This window comes from Giraffa tippelskirchi, chromosome 4 (assembly GCF_054371585.1).
Source record: "Giraffa tippelskirchi isolate mGirTip1 chromosome 4, T2T-mGirTip1v1.2.pri, whole genome shotgun sequence".
Classification (NCBI taxonomy): Eukaryota; Metazoa; Chordata; class Mammalia; order Artiodactyla; family Giraffidae; genus Giraffa; species Giraffa tippelskirchi.
The window spans coordinates 126,378,529-126,398,511 of record NC_137278.1 but is presented as its reverse complement, the minus strand read 5'-3'; the positions used below and the strand labels follow the sequence as shown (position 1 = coordinate 126,398,511).

The window sequence follows — 19,983 nt, the reverse complement described above, 5'->3', positions numbered from 1 at the left end:
AGAGTTAAGTGGAGAGAGAGACAGTCTTTCGTCTATGTATATGTAGCCCGTGGTCTATAGATTATATACAGGTTGTACAGGTTGTAGGTCTCTTTGGGGACAGAGCTAAGACTATAAGACTGTACATAAATCATATATATCCAGAGGCCTAAAATTTGTGAGCAAGGCAGAAACATGGAGCATGCCTAGTACCAATATTGTGGTCTTGAAATATTTCCCTCTCTTAATTTACCTCTCAATTAAATTAAGGCTTCTTGGAGAAATGGTTAAGTCTCAGAGAAATAGTTGATTCCTATCTGGGACAGAAGATCCACCAGTTGAACTTGGAAATCTGACAGCGGGGAAGGTATGAAGCATTTTAGGGACATGGCCAAACAGAAAACAAACAATAAAACCCACAAGCTGAATTGAAGAGGCTTTAACTGGCAAAGATGGGGCAATACAGACAGAGAAACTAGATGGCTAAATCTAAAACCTGTGGACACGTTTCTAGCAAACTGGGCGACAAGATATCGCTGAATCCCCCAATACAGGAAGACTTATGTGGTATCAACATCTGTGCTAAGAAAGCAAAGGGGGCAGCAGGGCACCTGCTGGATGGACAGCTGGAGAATCCCCAGTCAGGAGGCGTTCACTGGAAGGCATGGCCAAAGATGAGACAATCAGAGCCTTCAGAAAGGATAATAATTGCAATTGATTAAAATCCACCAAATATGTTTAACCCATGAATTCATATAAATATTAAAAAATAATTGATTACTTTCAGAATATGATAGGGAACCAATTCATTATCTCCAAAACTGGTAAAGAAAACAGAGTCAAACAATGATCTTGCCTTTTCTGTATAAATTGCAACACGGGGTAACCAATGAGGGAAATTATCTCCATATGAAAGCATTTCAACTAATGAATGAGAAAGAAATGTAGAACTCAGAACATTTTAGTGGGGTCTCAGTTCCCTGACTGGGGGTTGAACCTGGTGCCCCCTACAGTGGAGGTGTGGAGCCCTAACCACTGGCCTGGCAGGGAATTCCCTAGAAATCTTTTTGTTAGTACTTATTATTTTTATTGAGGTATGTAGAACTATTTTGCAATCCTAAAAAGTCAATGGATTGAGATATTGATCAATAGCTACTAACATCACCCAAAAAGAGTCAAGCAGACATGCTATAGCACTTGATAAAAGCATACTATCACCCGCAGTCTTGCCAAAGAGAACCTGGATCAAGCTGTCATTCTGTAGGAAATATGGAGGACAGACAGAGGAACAAATTAAAGTGCATCATAACTGTGCAAGCAACCAAGCCCAGCTTGCATCTGTGGAAAACTCAAGACAAATCCCCCAGGGTTTTTCAATCAATATAGGAAAAGAAAGGAATGGAGAGAGAAAGAGACATAGATTAAAAGAGATAACATATCAAAGTGTTTTTAAGCGCATGTGTACTTGAGTGATAAAACCATAAAGAAATGTAAGGATATCAGTACTTCAAAAGTCATGATAATACTAATTTTTTGTGGGGAGGAAAGAGGATGGGGCACCAGACAGGGTTTTGGGCTACTGACAATGTTATATTTGCTGACTTGGGTTGTATTTACAGGATGTTCACCTTAGGAACTTAAAAGACTACACATTTACTTTTTGTTTGTATTTGTACCTGTGTTTCATTTTCAATTAAAAAAGGTTTTTAAAAAATGATACTGAAATTATAAACCCTTCTCTTAAATTCTTTATCCCAGCTTCAGAGATACTGCTAACATTCTGGTGTTTGCCTTTTTAGACTTATTAATTTATATATTAGCATGTATGTTATATAGGTTTTACCTCAAATAATGATATATTGCAGATGCAATTTTGAAACCAGCAATATTTTCACTCAGCAATGTATCATGGACATCTTTCCATGTCAAATCACTTAGAGCAGTCATATTCATTTATAATAAAAAGGTAATTATTTTAAAATAAAAATACCTGTTCCTTACCAAAAATTTCAGGCAATACAGAAAAGTACAAAGAAAAAAAAGAAAGTAGCACATTCCTCAAAATCTCACCACCCAAAAAAGAAGGAAATCCTGCCATTATAACTATGTGAGGTGATGAATGTTATCTAAACTTACTGTGATAGTCACTTTACGATATATACATCAAATCAGTATGTTGTACATATTGATTAATGCAATGTTGTATGTCAATTATATCTCAGTAAAACTGGGAAAACATCTCACCACCCAGAAATAGTAGCATAATTCAAGGTCTCTTTTATGTATATGTAAAGGTAGAAGATGAGAGAGAGACAGACAGATGGAAAGAATTTTATGATTAATTACCAAAGTTATTTTAATTGAAGTACTGAATTTTAGGCTTCCTTGGTGGCTCAGCTGGTAAAGAATCTGCCTGCAATGTGGGAGCCCTGGGTTTGATTTCTGAGTTGGGAACATCCCCTGGACCCACTCCAGTATTCTGGCCTGGAGAATTCCATGGACTGTATAGTCCATGGGGTCGCAAACAGCTGGACACGACTAAGCGACTTTCTCTTTCACTTTACAAAATAAAAAACTAAAATTAAACTGAGGTAATTTAGTTTCAGATAACTTTTTCCCCTCACCTGGGGAGAAGTGTTTTTATAAGACATTCCTGAGGTTAAGAAAAAAGTTAGGAAATTGTTAGGAAGTTACACTATTTCCCTTGGTTTATGCTTCAATTTTAGGTGATAGCAATTGGATCCCTGCAGGTGAGAGATGAAGTAATTAGCATTTTACTTCTTCCTTCTCCCACCTTCTGATTTGTAAAATCTATTATTTTTACTTTGTCAGGATTTGTAATATCTACATTTTGTTCCATAGCTAGAATTCCATCGGTTCTTTGTCTTAATTCTGTATGTAAAATGGTTTACCTGCCCATCCTGTCATCATATTCTTTTGACTCTTACCTTGGTGTCTTCTGTTCCTGAATTCTTTTTTTAAAAATTCATTTCTTAGTCCTGATTGGCTGGAGTTTTAGAAGAATTTTATTTATCTATTTGGCTGTGCTGAGTCTTCCTTGCTACACAGGCTTTTCTCTCGTTGCGGTGAGCAGGGGCTACTCTCTAGCTGCCGTGTGTAGGTTGGCTTCTCACTGCGATGGCTTCTCATTACGGAGGATGGGCTCTAGGACATGCAGGTTTCAGTGGCTGTGGCTCTCGGGCTCTAGAGCGCAGGCTCAATAGTTGTGACACATGGCCTTAATTGCTCTGCGGCATGTGGGACATTCCCAGACCAGAGATGGAAACCAATGTCTCCTGCATTGGCAGGTGGATTCTTTACTCTTTACACTGAGTCACCAGGGAAGCCCTGGTTGGATTTTTTTCTCAAGAAAGATTCATGGGTGTTTCACTCTCTGTTCATTCATGCTTGAGACATCTACTTGTGGCTAGTTGTAATATTCCAAGGTCACGTTTTTTTCTCTCCAAACTCTCTAGACATTGTTTTATTGTCTTCTTACATTGAGGCTGTTTGGAAATGTTTGTATCCAGCTTGATTCCATCCCTACCCACCTCTGCCTCCATGGATGATTTGCCTTTTCTGCCCAATGTCTAAGTTATTTCCCCTTGAAAATTAGTAACAACCAGGCTATATCTTGTTTGTTCAAAGGAGTTTTTCCCCCTGGTACACAGTGGAAAATTTCCTCTGCAGATTCAGTTCTTCCTTCATTTTAGGAAAAATGTCCCTGTATTGTGTTTCTAAATGCATATTTGGTTGCATTTATTGGATTCTCTATTAGGGACACCAATTATCCTTATGTTTGATGGTCTGTTGGTTCTCTTATTATCTTGTCCCTAATTGCTTTACTCCCTCTGTGTTTTTCCTTTGTATTTCCCATAATTACCTCAAGTCTTTTATCCATGACATTAATTCAATTTTCAATCATGTCTTTCCTGTTACTTTGACATTTCTAATTTATGTATTAGATATATAATGGTGTTGCTTCTCTTCTTGATTCATTTCCTTAGCTCTGAAATCTCTTTACGCTCTCTCTTTCATTTTTTCATCTGAATTTTGAGGTCTTATTTTTCTCAGATTCATTTTCTTATTAAGGCCCTTTTGTGCAATGTAATCCCTGAGGATCTCCTGTATCTTGGAATTATGTTTTCTTCCAGACTAGTTTCTTCATAGTTTACCCACTGCCTTCCGTCCTCCCTGTCTCTCCCATGTTTGACTGTACTGTATTTACATGGTCACCATGTAATTTCTTTTCATCTCACTCTTATTTAATAAGGACATTTCCAGTCAGAGCTTCTTGTAACTATTATTGAGTGGATGTAGTCTGTTTGCCTCTGTTCCCACCTTATCTAGGATGAATGTATTGCCCCCCTCTAAGCTAGTTTTTATTCATTACATTAGGTATTAGGATATCTTAGGATGCTGTTTCTAGAATGCAAATTTTATCCTGCTATGTCTTGCCTAAAACTCTTTGGTGATTTCTCATAGCTTTTAGAAAAAATGCCTAAACTTCTTTTTTTTTTAATCAATTATCTATTTTTGGCTATGCTAGGCCTTCACTGCTGTGTGCAGGCTTTCTCTAGTTGTGGGGAGTGGGAGGTATTCTCTATTGTGATTGTGAGGGCCATTCTCTATTCTCTGTTGTGAGGGCTTCTCATTGCAGTGGTTTCTCTTGTTGTGCAGCACAGGCTCTAGGGCTCAAGGGCCTAGTTGCCATGAGGCATGGTGGGCTATAGCCTATGGAGTCACAAAGAGTTGGACACAGCTAAGTGACTAACACACACACACACACACACACACACACACACACACACACACGCACATGGGATCTTCCCGGATCAGGGATTGAACCAATGTCCCTTGCATTGCGAGGCAGATTCTTAACTACTGGACCACCAGGGAAGCCCTAAGCTTCTTAACTTACATGCAAGATCCTTTATTATTTGGCCCACATACCTCTCTAGCTCAGGTATCCTATTGTTCTCTACCTCATTTGTTAATTGACCACTGGAGGCTTTTTGCTGAGCCTGGATCTGGCCCTGGAACCCTTCTCAACACAGGGCTTCAAGTAGACTATTAGCCTTCTTCTTCTCTAGTTAAATCCCATTCATTCTTCAAAACTTAGTTCCAGTGTTCTCTTCTGTGGAAAAATTTCCCAGAATACTCCTGCCTTTCTTTCCCTCCATGGTATAGTTCAGATACCTCTCTTTTGTGGTTTTTCTGTCATATAATTTATCATACTTAACTGTAATTGTCTTTTACAATATGGTGTAATAGATTTGGAGCCAGAATGCCTGGATTCAGAAATTAGCTCTGCCTCATTTGTTATCTGTCTGACTTTGGGGGTCCTTTCTGTGCCTGCTTCCTTGTGAGAACTAAAGAAGTTAATGCATGGAAAGCTTTCACTGAGTACATGCTCAACAAATGCTATTTGTTGCTTTTTATTGAGAGGAGCCATCAGACAGCGATAATGGCCCCATTCCACCCACAGCCCCTGCCTTACAAGCCAGGAGCTGTCCGTGGTGCTAAAACAATGCCCTTCAACACAGAACAATGTTGCTATTGTCTGTCATATATTTAGCCCCCAGTAGACATAAACTCATATCACAACTTTCCAGCTTTAGCAGTGGACGTAGAAATGGATTCTCCCTTTCCATTTCCACAACCATCATCCTAATTCTGGTCTTGGCTACCTCATCAGCACCCTTTTTTGTGACTGAGGTGAGTCTCCTAACTGGCCTCCTTACATCTGGACCATTTGACCAACCTCATTCATATTATTTGCCTCTAAATTTTTGCTTATATCAAGTCGTGTCTCTACTTAGTAGCTCACAAAGAATTTCTGAAGAGTAGAAAGAACTCAAATGACTTGAAAGGATGGATAAATGATAATATATCAATAAGCACCATGCATGCATGTACACAGTCATGTCCTGACTCTTTGCAACCCTATGACTCCTTGTAGCCCGTCAGACTCCTTTGTCTATGGGATTCTCCAGGCAGGAATACTCAAGTGGGTTGCCATGCCCTCCTCCAGGGGATCTTTCCACCCCTGGGATTGAACTCACGTCTCCTGCATCTCCTGTGTTAGCAGGTGGATTCTTTACCATTTGAGCCACCTGGGAAGCAGCACCAATGAGATGTCCATATAAGTAGCAATAAAGGTAATTATTAATATAGAAAATCTTTTGTCAGTGAAAAGGAGAAGACTACGATATGATTTTAACATCATTCATTTATTAAACATATACTGAGTACCTATTTTGTGATAGGCCATAGAGATGTAAAACTTGTTAAGACAGTCCCTTCTTTAAGGAGATGGATGACAGTAGCTCAGAAAGTAAAGAATCCTCTTGCAATGCAGGAGGGCCTGGTTCGATCCCTGGGTTAGAAAGATCCCCTGGAGAAGGGAATGGCAACCCATTCCAATATTCTTGCCTGAAGAATTCCATGGGTAGAGGAGCCTGGTGGGCTACAACCCATGGGATCACAAAGAACCGGATATGACTGAGTTACTAACACTTTAAGGAGCCTCCTATAAAGGAGTCTAACAGAAAAGAAAGCCATGTAAGTAGATTGCAAGCAGATATGTGTTTGGATTGAGACTAGAAAGGGATGTGGAAATGTGTAAACAGTATGAGGAGTATAGGTGAATTTTTATCTTTTCAAATACCTATTAGGGAATGAACCCTGCAAATAACCTCAGCAGAGAGCAGAACCGAATTCCTCCAACAAAGGCTACACACAACTCCAAGTAAGCCCTTCCTTACTCTTTCTCCAATCATGCATCCTCAGGCCACCTAAAAAAATAAAATAATATTAGTGGAGTGCCCGATTCCTTGGTTGTGGCTCAGAGAAGTCAAAGAGGTCTTGGCAAGGGCAAGAAGGAAAATAATGGCATAGCAACCATGCTGAACTTCTACAGCCAAATAAATGGATATTTTTGAGTGATTGTGATAATGCAAATAAAAATGGAGGGAATATGTATGATTGTACCCTGATGAGTATCCTTATTAACTGGCCACCAGGCATATCTCCCCAGTCATGTGCCCCAGGACTCTTTAGGTCAGGTTTTTTTTTTGCTTGTTTATTTTTAATTGTCATCTTCTCCATGTTTTGGCCATTCTGCTAACCCCTCTCAAGAATAGTCTTCACACTTTTAATTCAAATCTTGTCCTTTCTTTAAAAAAAAGATAAGGATTCATCTTCTTCAGAGCTTCCTGGGTAGCTCAGCGTAAAGAATCTGCCTGCCAATGCAGACCTAAGAGATACAGGTTTGATCCCTGGGTTGGGAAGATCCGCTGGAGGAGGGCATGACAATCCACTCCAGTATTCTTGCCTGGGAAATCCCATGGACAGAGAAGTCTGCAGGCTACAGTCATGAGGTCGCGAAAGAGTTGGACAGGGCTTAGCAACCAAAAAAACAAACATCATCTTTTTCAAGAACCCTTTCTTAGTTAAATCCATTCTATTCAAGTAGAAATACTTGAAAGTCAGCTTTACTGGATATAAAACTCTTGGCTCACATTTTCACTGCTTTGAAGAAGTTATAGAGAGAGGAGTCTGTGATATATCAGCATCCACTTGTCACTGGTTAATCTCATAGGCTCTGGAGTTAGACAGACTTGGGTTAAATCTGCACCACTTATTAGCCATGCTACCTATCAGTTCAGCTCAGTCACTCAGTCATGTCTGACTCTTTGTGACTCCACGGACTGCAGCAAGCCAGGCCTTTCTGTCCATCACCAACTCCTGGAGCTTACTCAAACTCATGTCCATTGAGTTGGTGATGCCATCCAACCATCTCATCCTCTGTTGTTGCCTTCTCCTCCCGCCTTCAATCTTTCCCAGCATCAGGGTCTTTTCCAATGAGTCAGCTCTTCGCATGAGGTGGCCAAAGTATTGGAGTTTCAGCTTCAGCATCAGTCCTTCCAATGAATATTCAGGACTGATGTCCTTTAGGATGGACTGGCTGGATCTCCTTGCAGTCCAAGGGACTCTCAAGAGTCTTCTCCAACACCACAGTTCAAAACCATAAATTCTTCGGTGCTCAGCTTTCTTTATAGTCCAACTCTCACATCCATACATGACTACTGGAAAAACCAGAGCTTTGACTAGATGGACCTTTGTTGGCAAAGTAATATCTCTGCTTTTTAACATGCTGTGTAGGTTGGTCATAACTTTTCTTTCAAGGAGTAAGCGTTTTTTAATTTCATGGCTGCAGTGACCATCTGCAGTGATTTTGGAGCCCCCCCAAAATAAAGTCTGTCATTGTTTCCACTGTTTCCCCATCTATTTGCCATGAAGTGATGGGACCAGATGCCATGATCTTAGTTTTCTGAATGTTGAGCTCTAAGCCAACTTTTTCACTCTCCTCTTTCACTTTCATCAAGAGGCTCTTAAGTTCTTCTTTGCTTTCTGCCATAAGGGTGGTGTCATCTGCATATCTGAGGTTATTGATATTTCTCCCGGCAATCTTGATACCTATGGAAGGGGTTTAATCATGATAAACTTTAGTTTCCTAACCTATCACATGGAGATAATAACAACTATCTGATAGGGCTTTGTCAGGATGAAACAGATTGATATATGTAAAATGGTTTGTTATGGTGCCTGGGGCATATGTAGTTGTGACCATTTCTTTTCCTTATATTATTCTTGATCTGTTTCAGGGAAATATGGGTTGATTCAACCAATACCGTATGTCCTTCATAGTAAGGATTTAATAGATGCTTTCTGAAGGAATCTGATTTAAGAACATTGGGAAAGAAAAACAATATTCCATTTCTAAGGCATTTCTAGCTGATGACAGACTGGTAAGAAGTTATGCTAATTGGCAACATTTCTTATCTACAAAAAGTAGACAAATTATTCATTTCTCTTTTACTATTTATGTGAAATTGCAAATAGATTCATTTTTGCCCAATTTTATATCAAATGCCTATGGATGTTAATAACTAATGGAAGAAGTTAAATTGGCCTCCTAATCCTAGTACATTTCCTGCTGTGTTTAAGTGGAGGACCTATAAATCTGGCCTGAAGATCAAGAGGACTAAATACCACTGTTTGAGACTGGTGGAAACGTTGTTACACAATTGAAAAAAAAGAAAAAGGAAAAAAAAATACACTATGTTCTCAAATATTATGTGGTTTTCAAGGAAACAAATAGTAATATATCTCAGCATAGAAGGCTTATGGAGATGTGATAATATGAACCAGCAATATAACTTATCATTAAAACACTTTGAATATGCTTTAACTATATAAAGGAAACAGAGGCCCTCCCCTGCAAAAAGAGGAAAATCTGATTCAATCTAGTTCCACTTTTAAATTGGTTCTTCAAATTAGTTAATGATAGTATTGGAAACATGGGGATTTCCATAGATGAGCTTCAGTATCACTCTGTTCCATTAACAAATGATATGTTGTCATTTATTTGATACAGTTGAATAATCGTGTTGGTTTCTGAAGGGAGTTTAAAAATTATTTAAGCTAACTAAGGCTTGAAGATCACCATAACAATTACTTAACTGCAACTTCCCCCCTCACACCAGGGGTCTTATTCAAGTTGAGTAAGAAATTCACATTAATTAGATTAGAAATTGCATTCACAGAGGAAAGGACTTTCCATTAGAAGAAGGAGAGAGAGGTAGTGTTGTAGAAAGCAGCATAAGCAGTACAAAACCAGAGGCTCTGGTGAGATATTATAGAAACCAGTGAAGTTACTAACTCCATACCTCTAGGTTAAGATTTCCTGCAATGCTGAGCACAATACATTCACATGGTAATACTCTAAACATAATTCATGCAGCCGTGAAATTAAAAGACGCTTACTCCTTGGAAGAAAAGTTATGACCAACCTAGACAGCATATTAAAAAGCAGAGACATTACTTTGCCAACAAAGGTCTGTCTAGTCAAGGCTATGGTTTTTCCAGTAGTCACGTATGGATGTGAAAGTTGGACTATATAAAGAAAGCTGAGAGCCGAAGAATTGATGCTTTTGAACTGTGGTGTTGGAGAAGACTCTTGAGAGTCCCTTGGACTGCAAGGAGATCCAACCAGTCCATCCTAAAGGAAATCAGTCCTGAATATTCATTGGAAGGACTGATGTTGAAGCTGAAACTTTGGCCACCTGATACAAAGAGCTGACTCATTTGAAAAGACCCTGATGCTGGGAAAGATTGAAGGCGGGAGGAGAAGGGGACAACAGAGGATGAGGTGGTTGGATGGCATCACCGACTCAATGGATATGAGTTTGAGTAAACTCTGGGAGTTGGTGATGGACAGAGAGGCCTGGTGTGCTGCAATCCATGGGGGTCGCAAAGAGTCAGACACAACTGAGCAACTGAACTGAATTAAACTGAATACTCTAAACTTCTCTTAGTAGTTCAACCTGCCTGCAATGCAGGAGACCCCAGTTTGATTCCTGGGTCGGGATGATCCACCAGAGAAGGGATAGGCTACCCAATCTAGTTTTCTTGGGTTTCCCTGGTGGCTCACTGGTAGAGAATTTGCCTGCAATGTGAGAGACCTGAGTTTGATCCTTGGGTTGGGAAGATCCCCTGGAGAAGGGAATGGCTACCCACTCCAATATTTTGGCCTGGAGAATCCCATGGACTGTATAGAACATGGGGTTGCAAAGGTTTGGACATGACTGAGCAACTTTCACTTGTACATAATACTTTAAACTAGAACTTTACTTTTGGACAGGTCTTTAATACATTTATTTAGTCCAAGTTTTCATCTTATAGATGAGGCAGCCAAGGTTCAGAGATGGGAAGCAACTTACCTGATTCGTGACAGGAATTCATGTTTTAACTTTGAGTAACATTTTTCACTGCTGTATCTTTTATATGAAGCAGAGCACAGGAGGGTAGTAAAGCACTGGGATTAAGTGGATGGGCTCTGGAGTCAGACTGCCTGAGTTCAAATCCTGACTGTGCCACTAACAAGCTGTATGAGCCTGGGCAAATTACTGACCCTCTCTGTAGCACTCTCTGAAAAACCATAAAATTGTAGTACTCACTTCACAGGGTTGTATGGATTGAAAGTGGTAACAGAGGTAAAGCCTATGGTGCATAAGTGAGTACACTGGCTACAACTGTTATTTCCCCAAAGGCAAAATATCAAAGGCCAATCTGAAGGATTCAGATCAAGGGAACAAAAATCCCATGTATTTATGCATACAGATCATAAATATGTAAAAAGGGGGTTAGCAGAGTTCATAAATTTCCTTTCTTTACTTTTTCTCCCAATACATCATCAGTCATCTCTCCTCTTATCTGTGCTGGTAGGTACCCAAGAGATATCTAGACAAAATATTTTCATTCATTTGATCATAAAAGTACTTAGTCTGTTTAATAATCGGTGCTGCTGACACTCTATCAACGTTAGAAAATTATAACAGTGTATCTTTGACAGCGGTAAGTGGTGATCTGCCAGAATAATCGGCATTCAGGCAATGTAAAAGATGCAACATTCTCACAAGTATTTACCCAGCACAAGCCTTTGCCTTCCTACTGCTGTTGCCTGCTTACCTGTCACAGCTGGGTTTGAAAACACAAGCGTCCTTGTAAGTTTTTCAAAGGCTCTTTTGGTAAACAGGGATTTTTTTTTTTTTTTTTGCTACTCTTCTATATTGAATTCAGGCTGCCTTGAATTCAGTGCTATTTGATTTACTTTGTTCAGCAGTAGAAGCTGAAAAGATAAAGGCCAGGTTTCTTCCCGAAGACCTGCACACATCGGCCCATTCTAATTTGTTCTTGAAGATTTGGCTCCTGCATACTCTGGCTCCAGGTGTGCAATATTTTCTTGATCAGGAGGACTATATCCCGTGTCCCTCATCCTTTTCCCAGCATCAGCAGCTGGGGATGGGCTTTCTCTGTTGTTTAGAGAAGTTGGGGTGGGGGTGGGGAGACTGTGAAGAGGAAGCTTAGCAAGCAGGGGTTTGCCAGGAAGACCTGTGGGTTCTTCAGTAATAAGGATGCCCTGGCCCTACCGAGTTCATTTATCTGGACAAAACTAGATTATCTCTGTTCCGTGAGGCTGTCTTTCCTCCTGCCTCAGGCTGATCTGCGGTTTCCCACCCTTAACTCTTCCCCCAGCCCTCCTCCCCCGACAAAGGTTTCTGAATGCTCAGGACTTCCAAAAGACAATCGCTGACTCTATTATAGAGGGGATGGGACACTAGCAGGCATCCTCCCATCCAACAGGCAGTACAGAAGTACTTTCAAAGTGGGGAGAACTCTCACTTCAGTTCTCCACCAATCCCTCTTGCTCCTTAAACTGGGTCCCCGCAGGGTCCCCACGTTCAACTCCAGCCGTCTCCCAGCGCTGGGGTGGCCGCGAGGACTGGCTCCTCTCCGGGTGGGGCGCGACCTCGAGAAGGAGAAGGGCGCAGCGGCCCGAGGAAGGTGGGGCCGCCGCGACCGGGGAGGAGGGCCCCCGGAGCGGGAGGTCCCCAAGCTAGGCACGCAGGAGGGGGCGGACCCGAGCACCCAGCCGCCGGGAAGCCACCGCCCCGCCCCGCCTCGGCCCGCGGGTCCTCAGGCTCGTCAGCCGCGGCGCACGCGTGTGCGGGCGGGGGCAGCGCGGCCCTCCCCGCCAGCCGAGAGGCGCTCCCGCCCCGTCGCCTCGCGCCCGCGCCGCCAAGCCCGCCAGCACCGTCCCAGCACCATGCGGAGGGTGAGTGTGCCCCGCCTTGGAGGCGCGAGGGGCCGGGGGGCGTGAGAGCGCGTCGCTCCCGCCCGGCTTCGGGGCAGCGGGACAGCCTCGCGGGGGAGCCGGGCGGGAAGGGCCGAGGGCTGGGACGGCGGGTCTCGCGGGGCCGCGGCCGTCGCCTGGGCGTGCGGAGGGAGGCAGCGCCTTTCGGACGGCGTGGGGGTACACGGGGGACCGTGGGATCCCTCCTCGCCTGAGGGCATAGAGTTCATCGGTTGCCTGCGGCCGCGCGGACACGTCGAGAGCACTGTGTCCGTTCCTCTCCGAGGCCGAGATGGGCTCTTCCCCGCACCCTGCGCCCCCCGTTTTGGGGAGAGCCCTTTTCCCCGCGCTCCCCAAGCCGGCTCGGCTAGCAGCTGCGTTCTGAGCTCGTCGCCTCGCTCGCTCCTCGGGAGCCTGTAAACTTTGCCGGCAGGCGCGGTTCGTGCTCCCCTGGCGCACACGCAGGGAGCGGCGGGCCCCAGCCCGAGTCCTGCAAGTGACAGCGCCGCGGCGGGTGCGTGCGTTTGGGGGGGGTAGTGGTCCCCAGTCGTCTCCAGAAATGCGTTCGCTTATGGCGTTTGGATGGAGAAGGAAATGGCAACCCACTCCAGTGTTCTTGCCTGGAGAATCCCAGGGACGGCGGAGCCTGGTGGGCTGCCGTCTGTGGGGTCGCACAGAGTCGGACACGACTGAAGCGACTTAGCAGCAGCAGCAGCATGGCGTTTGGAAGGCGCGAGGGAGTGTAAACTCTAGTCGCTCCCGGTAGCCAGGCACTGCCCACCGACGGGAAACCGCGCGGAGTCCGGGAGGCCGGCTCCCAGCACCTGCGCCGGGACTGGGGGCGCCCTCGACAGCGGCTCCTTCCCAAAACCGCGAGTGTGAAGGTCATGCTCACACCGTTCCCCCTCGACCAGAGCTCCTGGAGGTAAAACTCCAATCCACAGGCTGAACTGAAGGGTTTATTCCACCCCAAGGAACACTCTGAAGGTTGGTGATGCTTGTTGTCCTCCCTGCAAAGCACGCTCACATGTCCTGCGCAGTTTGATCTTGACTGTCTGCGGGAGCTGGTTAACAGAGAAGTGTTGGTGATTGACATGAAAGTACTGGTGATTTTCTGAGTTATCAGTCCCCATATGCCGTTTGGATCTTAATCTTGGGGACCAGGCTGCTTTAATCAAATGCAGGATCTCGGCACTTACAGAGTAGAAGAGGGAGTAGAGGAAATTCAAGGAGATCTAGGTAGATATCGTGATATTTCCCCAGACCTCCTAAAGGCCAACCCTCATGACAGTTTATGTGCCAGAGCGGAGAGTGTTTTCTGAAGAGACAAGGCTGAGAGAGGAAATGGGAAAAACAGAGTAATTCACCAGAGCCTGTGAATTTCTCTGGGTTGGAGTTTGGGGTTGCCTTATGACTAAGGTATGTGTGTGTGTGTTCAGTTCAGTCAGTCCTTGCTGACTCTGAGAGTGCCTCCCGCTCTTCTGTCCATGGGATTTTCCAGACAAGGATACTGGAGTGGGTTGCCATTTCCTCCTCCAGGGGATCTTCTTGACCCAGGTATCAAACCCGCTTTCTCTTGCCTGTGTCTCCTGTGTTGGGAGGCAGATTCTTTACCACTTGACCCGCCTAGGAAGCTATGTATGTGCTTATTAATTTGGTCACCTGTGACCCTTTCAAAGATTTTTTCCTCTCAGGGGCTAGGGTGTTTCAAAGGGAACTCTGGCCTGTCCTTTGGCAGGTGGTGCCAGGTTAAATCTTCTGTTTGGTGGGGCTGGGTGATATTTAGAATGAGTTTATGTAGAGCAAGTGTGAATTGGCCTCAGCTGCCTCTGGAAAGTCTATTAGTGAGCTGACATGGAAATTTACCTGGCTTGCTTTTGGAGTGAGTCCAAACCTGCTCAGGTGTTTCTGGGGAGAACAGGATTCCAGCGGGGCTGGCCAGCTAGTTTGACATGCCTGACATCAGAAGAGCAGCAGAAATGGAAACTGGAGGGGTTACTTGTTTAAACTCCAAATCCAGTAACCTCCTTTTACCTTGAGTGCCACTAGGGTTATTAAGGAAAGCAACTGAGATGGGATCTGTAGGACTAGGTAAGGTGTGTTAGATGGAGAATCTAGATTTGAGGATGGAGGGTATTGACCAAAGTATTTAGAAATGAGATTTGCATACTACCTTCTTTAGGATGAAAGAGGTGAATGCTTGCCAGAATGGCAGATTTCTGGGCTCAACCTCAGTCATTTTATATGAGCACTTTTAGGACTGAAGCTCAGCAATTTGCATTTTAAACACCCACCACCACCACCACCACTATAAAGTAGTGAAAAGTGTTAGTGTCTTTTAGTGTCACTCAGTTGTGTCTGACTCTTTGTGACCCCATGAACTGTAGCCCTCAAGGCTCTTCTCTCCATGAGATTCTCCAGGCAAGAATACTGGAGTGGGTAGCCATTCCTTTCTCCAGGGAGTTGAACCCAGGTCTACTGCATTGCAGGCGGACTCTTTACCACCTGAGCCACCAGGGAACCACCACCATAAGGCATATGTATTAAACACTTACTATGTGTGGGCACTGTTCTGAGCTCTAGGAGTACAGAGGGCAGATGATAGCTAAAAGCCTTGTTTTCTTGGAAGCTACATTCTGGTTGAGAAATTAGATGATACAGAAGTAAACAAAGATTCAAATAATTTTACATAGTGATGAGTGCTATGAAGAAAATAAAGCAGGATAATGGAATTGTTGCCAGCCGAAGCTTGTACTGCCAATAAAGCATAAGCCAATAAAGTAAGAGATAAGTTACTGAGACAAGGAATAGCAGCTTTATTTGGAAAGCCAGCAGACTGAGAAGATGGTGGACTAATATCCCCCCAAAACCATCTTACCTAAGTTAGAATTCAGGCTGCTTTTATACTAAAATGGGAGGGAGTGTGGCTGATTGTTTCAAACTCCTTGGTGCCAGAATCACTTGTTCTTGCAGCTGTTCAGGAGGGTCTGGTCAAAATGTTCCCATAAATCTTCAACAAGACTAATGTTATTCTCTGTTCTGCAACTTTTTGTCTCTATGTGGATGGGAAAGTGTTATACTTTTAAAGGTCAGAGTCTTGGGAATGGGCTGTCCTGTGTATTTCAGGCTATAGGCAATATTCTTTTACAAAAGGATGGAGAACCTCCATGACTTAAGCTCAGGCAACAGAGCTCAAAGGTTAGAGCTAAAGGAATAGGTCAGTATGGAGTTGGGTTTGTTCTGTTACAGAATGGAAAGTGAATCCGGGAGTGAAGCCATTTTAGTTTGTGTGGGCAGGGAAGATGTTTCTAAGGGGTCGACATTTGAACTGTGAATTACACGGGAAAGGAAGTCAGCTATGCAAAGTTTTGAGGAAAGTGCTGTAGACTGAAGAACATCGAATGCAAAGGCCCTGAGGTAGGAGCAGGCATGGCCTATGTGAGAAACAGAGAGAAGATACCAGAATTGAAGCTGAGTGGGGTGTGGAAGGGGTGAGGAGAGTGGAATGAAGAAATTCGGTAAGAAATTTGGATTTAGGCCTAAATGCAGAGGGATGCTCTTTATTTTTATTTTTTTCACTTTATTAAGATTTTCATTTTGTACTGGAGTATAGTTGATTATCAATGTTGTGCTAGTTTGAGGTGAACAGTGAAGGGACTCAGCCATACATATACATGTATCCATTCTCCCCCAAACTCCCTTCCCATTCAGGCTGCCACATAACATTGAGCAGAGTTCCCTGTGCTGTACAGTAGGTCCTTGTTGATTAGAGGGATGCTCTTTAGAGAATTTTAACAAGAGGAGTAGAATGAAGCTGTCTGCTTTACTTGTTTGAAGATCAGCTTGGCTATGTGTGTAGAATGGATTATGGGATGGCAATGGTAGTGGTAGAGGGAGACCACCTTTGAGTGCAGGAGTGATGGAGCGAGGGGAGGTATTTTGGAGGTAAAGGCAACTGAAGTTGCTGATGTGGGAGGAAGGAAGGGATAGGAATCCTCATGTACATTTAAGTTGGCTAATTGTGAACGTGTGTATGTGAGAGCGAGAGAGAGAGAAAAGGTGGTTGGGCCTTGGTTAAAATGCCCCAGTGATAATGAAAATAGTGAGCATTCAGTGAACATTTACTGTGGTACATATATTAACAAGAGTCCTGTGAAATAGTAACTCTTGTCACCATTCTACAGATGCAGTCACAAGCTCAGGAACGTTGAGTATGTTGCTCTAGGCCACCCAGCTAAGTGTTGGAGCTGGGACTGGACCTGGGTTTGCCTGACCCCAAAACCCTGCTCTTGCCAGTCTACTCTGTTGCCTGAAAACTGCCTGTTCCTGTCTTGGACTTTTTCTGGTCCTGAAGAGATAATTTTGCTGTTTGGAAGATGCATGTGGTGACCATTTAGCCATTGTAGATCAGTAAATGCAGAGGGAGGGAAGACATTCTATTACAGTGGAAAGCAGTGACTATTTTCCCTGGTGTTCCTGATTGAAAGGGAAAGTGCATGAGGGTGTTCAGAATAGGAGCACACAAGATGCCCAGTAACTGGGTTTCTCCAGGGAGAAGCTGGCATGGTGCATAAACCACTCTGCCCGGTGCTTTGAACCTCATGTGACCTCTAGAGAAGCCACCTGCTCGATTCTTCTTTCACCTCTTCATATAGCTGGTTAAGGTTTTGTTCTCTATTTTGCATCCAAAATGAGCTCCTTCCTATGAGAGCCAAGGGTTTCAAGAGTTACTTTAAAAACTTATTTGTATTCGGTGGAGAATAGATACATGCATGTGTATGGCTGGGTCCCTTTGCTGTTCACCTAAAACTGTGACACTGTTGTTAACTGGCTATACCCCAGTACAAAATAGAAAGTTTAAAGTTTGGAGTAGTCGGGGGGGGGGGGGGTGGTAGGAGAAGGAGGAGGCAGCAGTGAATCACTTATAAATGACTTTGAAGCAGGACCTGGAGCCTAAATTCCAGGAGGATGATGGTCATCCATGACCAAGAGGGAAAGACCTGAGACATGAAATCAGCGATTGCAGCCCTTCAATGTGAGTCAGCAGGCCCCAAGAAAGGGGAATGCCTGCCACCTGGCCTTTACTTGACTGCAGCCACTCCAACCACTCCCTGTGGTGAACCTAGAGGAAACTCTGAGAATGCAGGATAACAGGCCCCAGTTAGCTTAGATGCCCTGTGACCTGCAGCCAGAGGATTATGCATTCTGAAAAAGACATAATTCAAAAGACTGTCTCCAACCTGGAGAGAAGGACCCTTATCAGATGACACAGATTTACATCAAGATAAAGATGATGTACAGAGAAAACCCATGCCCTCAAAGAGATTACAGCCACTCCTCCAAATGGATCCAGCGGGAATAACCACAAAAGTCACTTTGGGGCCCCTTAATAGAACAGGGCGTGAGCTCCATGACCCCAACTAAGTAAGGTCTACGAGTCCAGTGTCAACATTAAAGAAGTTACAGAAGACTGACCATCTTCCCCTCATCACCCCAATAAAGATTTCTTGGGGTTCACGTCTCAAGGAAAATTTGAAATAGGAGATAGATGGGTCCCTGGGCTGAACAGGTGGTGGTTTTCAAACTGAGCAAAACTGAAGTTTGTCCTCAGCCAGACAAGAAAGACACGCACTTCCCTTCCTCTATATGGAGGGAAAAAACTGATGGGGGAATTTGTTGCACTGAAAAGGAAAAAAGAGGAATGAGTTGTTCTTTTTCACTTCTTCTTTTTTTTTTTTTTTAATAAATTTATTTATTTTAGTTGGGGGCTAATTGCTTTACAATATTGTAGTGGTTTTTGCCATACACTGACATCAATCAGCCATGGGTTTACATGTGTTCCCCATCCTGATCCCCCCTCCCACCTCCCTCCCCGTCCCATCCCTCTGGGTCATCCCATTGCCCCAGCCCTGAGCATTTGTCTCATGCATCGAACCTGGAATGGTGTTCTGTTTCACATATGATAATATACATGTTTCAATGCTATTGTCCCAGAACGTCCCACCCTCACCTTCTCCCTCAGAGTCCATAAGACTGTTCTATGCATCTGTGTCTCTTACTCTGTCTCGCATATAGGGTTATCATTACCATCTTTCAAATTCCATATATATGCATTAGTGTATGTATTGGTGTTTTTCTTTCTGGCATACTTCACTCTGTGTAATGGGCTCCAGTTTCATCCATCTCAATAGAACTGATTCAAATGTATTCTTTTTAATGGCTGAGTAATACTCCATTGTGTATATGTACCAGAGCTTCCTTATCCATTCGTCTGATGATGGACATCTAGGTTGCTTCCATGTCCTGGCTATTATAAACAGTGCTGCGATGAACATTGGGGTACATGTGTCTCTTTCAATTCTGGTTTCCTCAGAGTGTATGCCCAACAGTGGGATTGCTGGGTCATATGACAGTTCTGTTTCCAGTTTTTTAAGGAATCTCCACACTGTTCTCCATAGTGGCTTCTTTTTCACTTCTCTGAGAGCAAAGAATATAAAGAAAACAGTGAGTAGGCCTGAATATTCCGAGTTTATTTTACTTTCAGTTCAGTCGCTCAGTGGTGTCCCACTCTTTGTGACTCTATATAGGGACTGCAGCACACCAGGCCTCCCTGTCCATCACCAACTCCTGGGGTTTACTCAAACTCATGTCCATTGAGTCGGTGATGCCATCGAACCATCTCATCCTCTAATGTCCCCTTCTCCTCCTGCCTTCAATCTTTCCCAGCATCAGGGTCTTTTCCAATGAGTCAGTTCTTTGTATCAGGTGGCCAAAGTATTGGAGTTTCAGCTTCAGCACCAGTCCTTCCAATGAATATTCAGGACTGATTTCCTTTAGGATGAACTGATTGGATCTCCTTACAGTCCAAGGGACTCTCAAGCATCTTCTCCAACACCACAGTTCAAAAGCATCAATTCTTCGGCATTCAGCTTTCTTTATAGTCCAACTCTCACACCCATACAAGATTACTGGAAAAACCAGAGCTTTGACTAGATGGACCTTTGTTGGCAAAGTAATGTCTCTGCTTTTTAATATGCTGTGTAGGTTGGTCATAACTTTTCTTCCCAGGAATAATCGTCTTTAATTTCATGGCTGCAGTCACCATCTGCAGTGATTTTGGAGTCCAAGAAAATAAAGTCTGTCACTGTTTCCACTGTTTCCCCATCTATTTGCCATGAAGTGATGGGACCAGATGCTATGATCTTAGTTTTCTGAATGTTGAGTTTTAAGCCAACTTTTTCACTCTTCTCTTTCACTTTCATCAAGAGGCTCTTTAGTTCTTCTTCACTTTCTGCCATAAGGGT

At 43.5% G+C, this 19,983-nt stretch overlaps 1 protein-coding gene across 1 annotated transcript in view; it reads left to right on the top strand.

Moving 5' to 3' along the window:
• Nucleotides 1–458: 458 nt before the first annotated feature.
• LOC145545643 (uncharacterized) overlaps nt 459–19,983 on the top strand; it is a 151,981-nt gene continuing 132,456 nt past the window's right edge. The window contains exons 1-2 of the mRNA XM_081590487.1: nt 459–619; nt 12,277–12,661. Of these exons, the coding sequence (XP_081446613.1) occupies nt 459–619; nt 12,277–12,661 (546 nt within the window). The remainder of the gene's footprint in view (nt 620–12,276; nt 12,662–19,983) is intronic.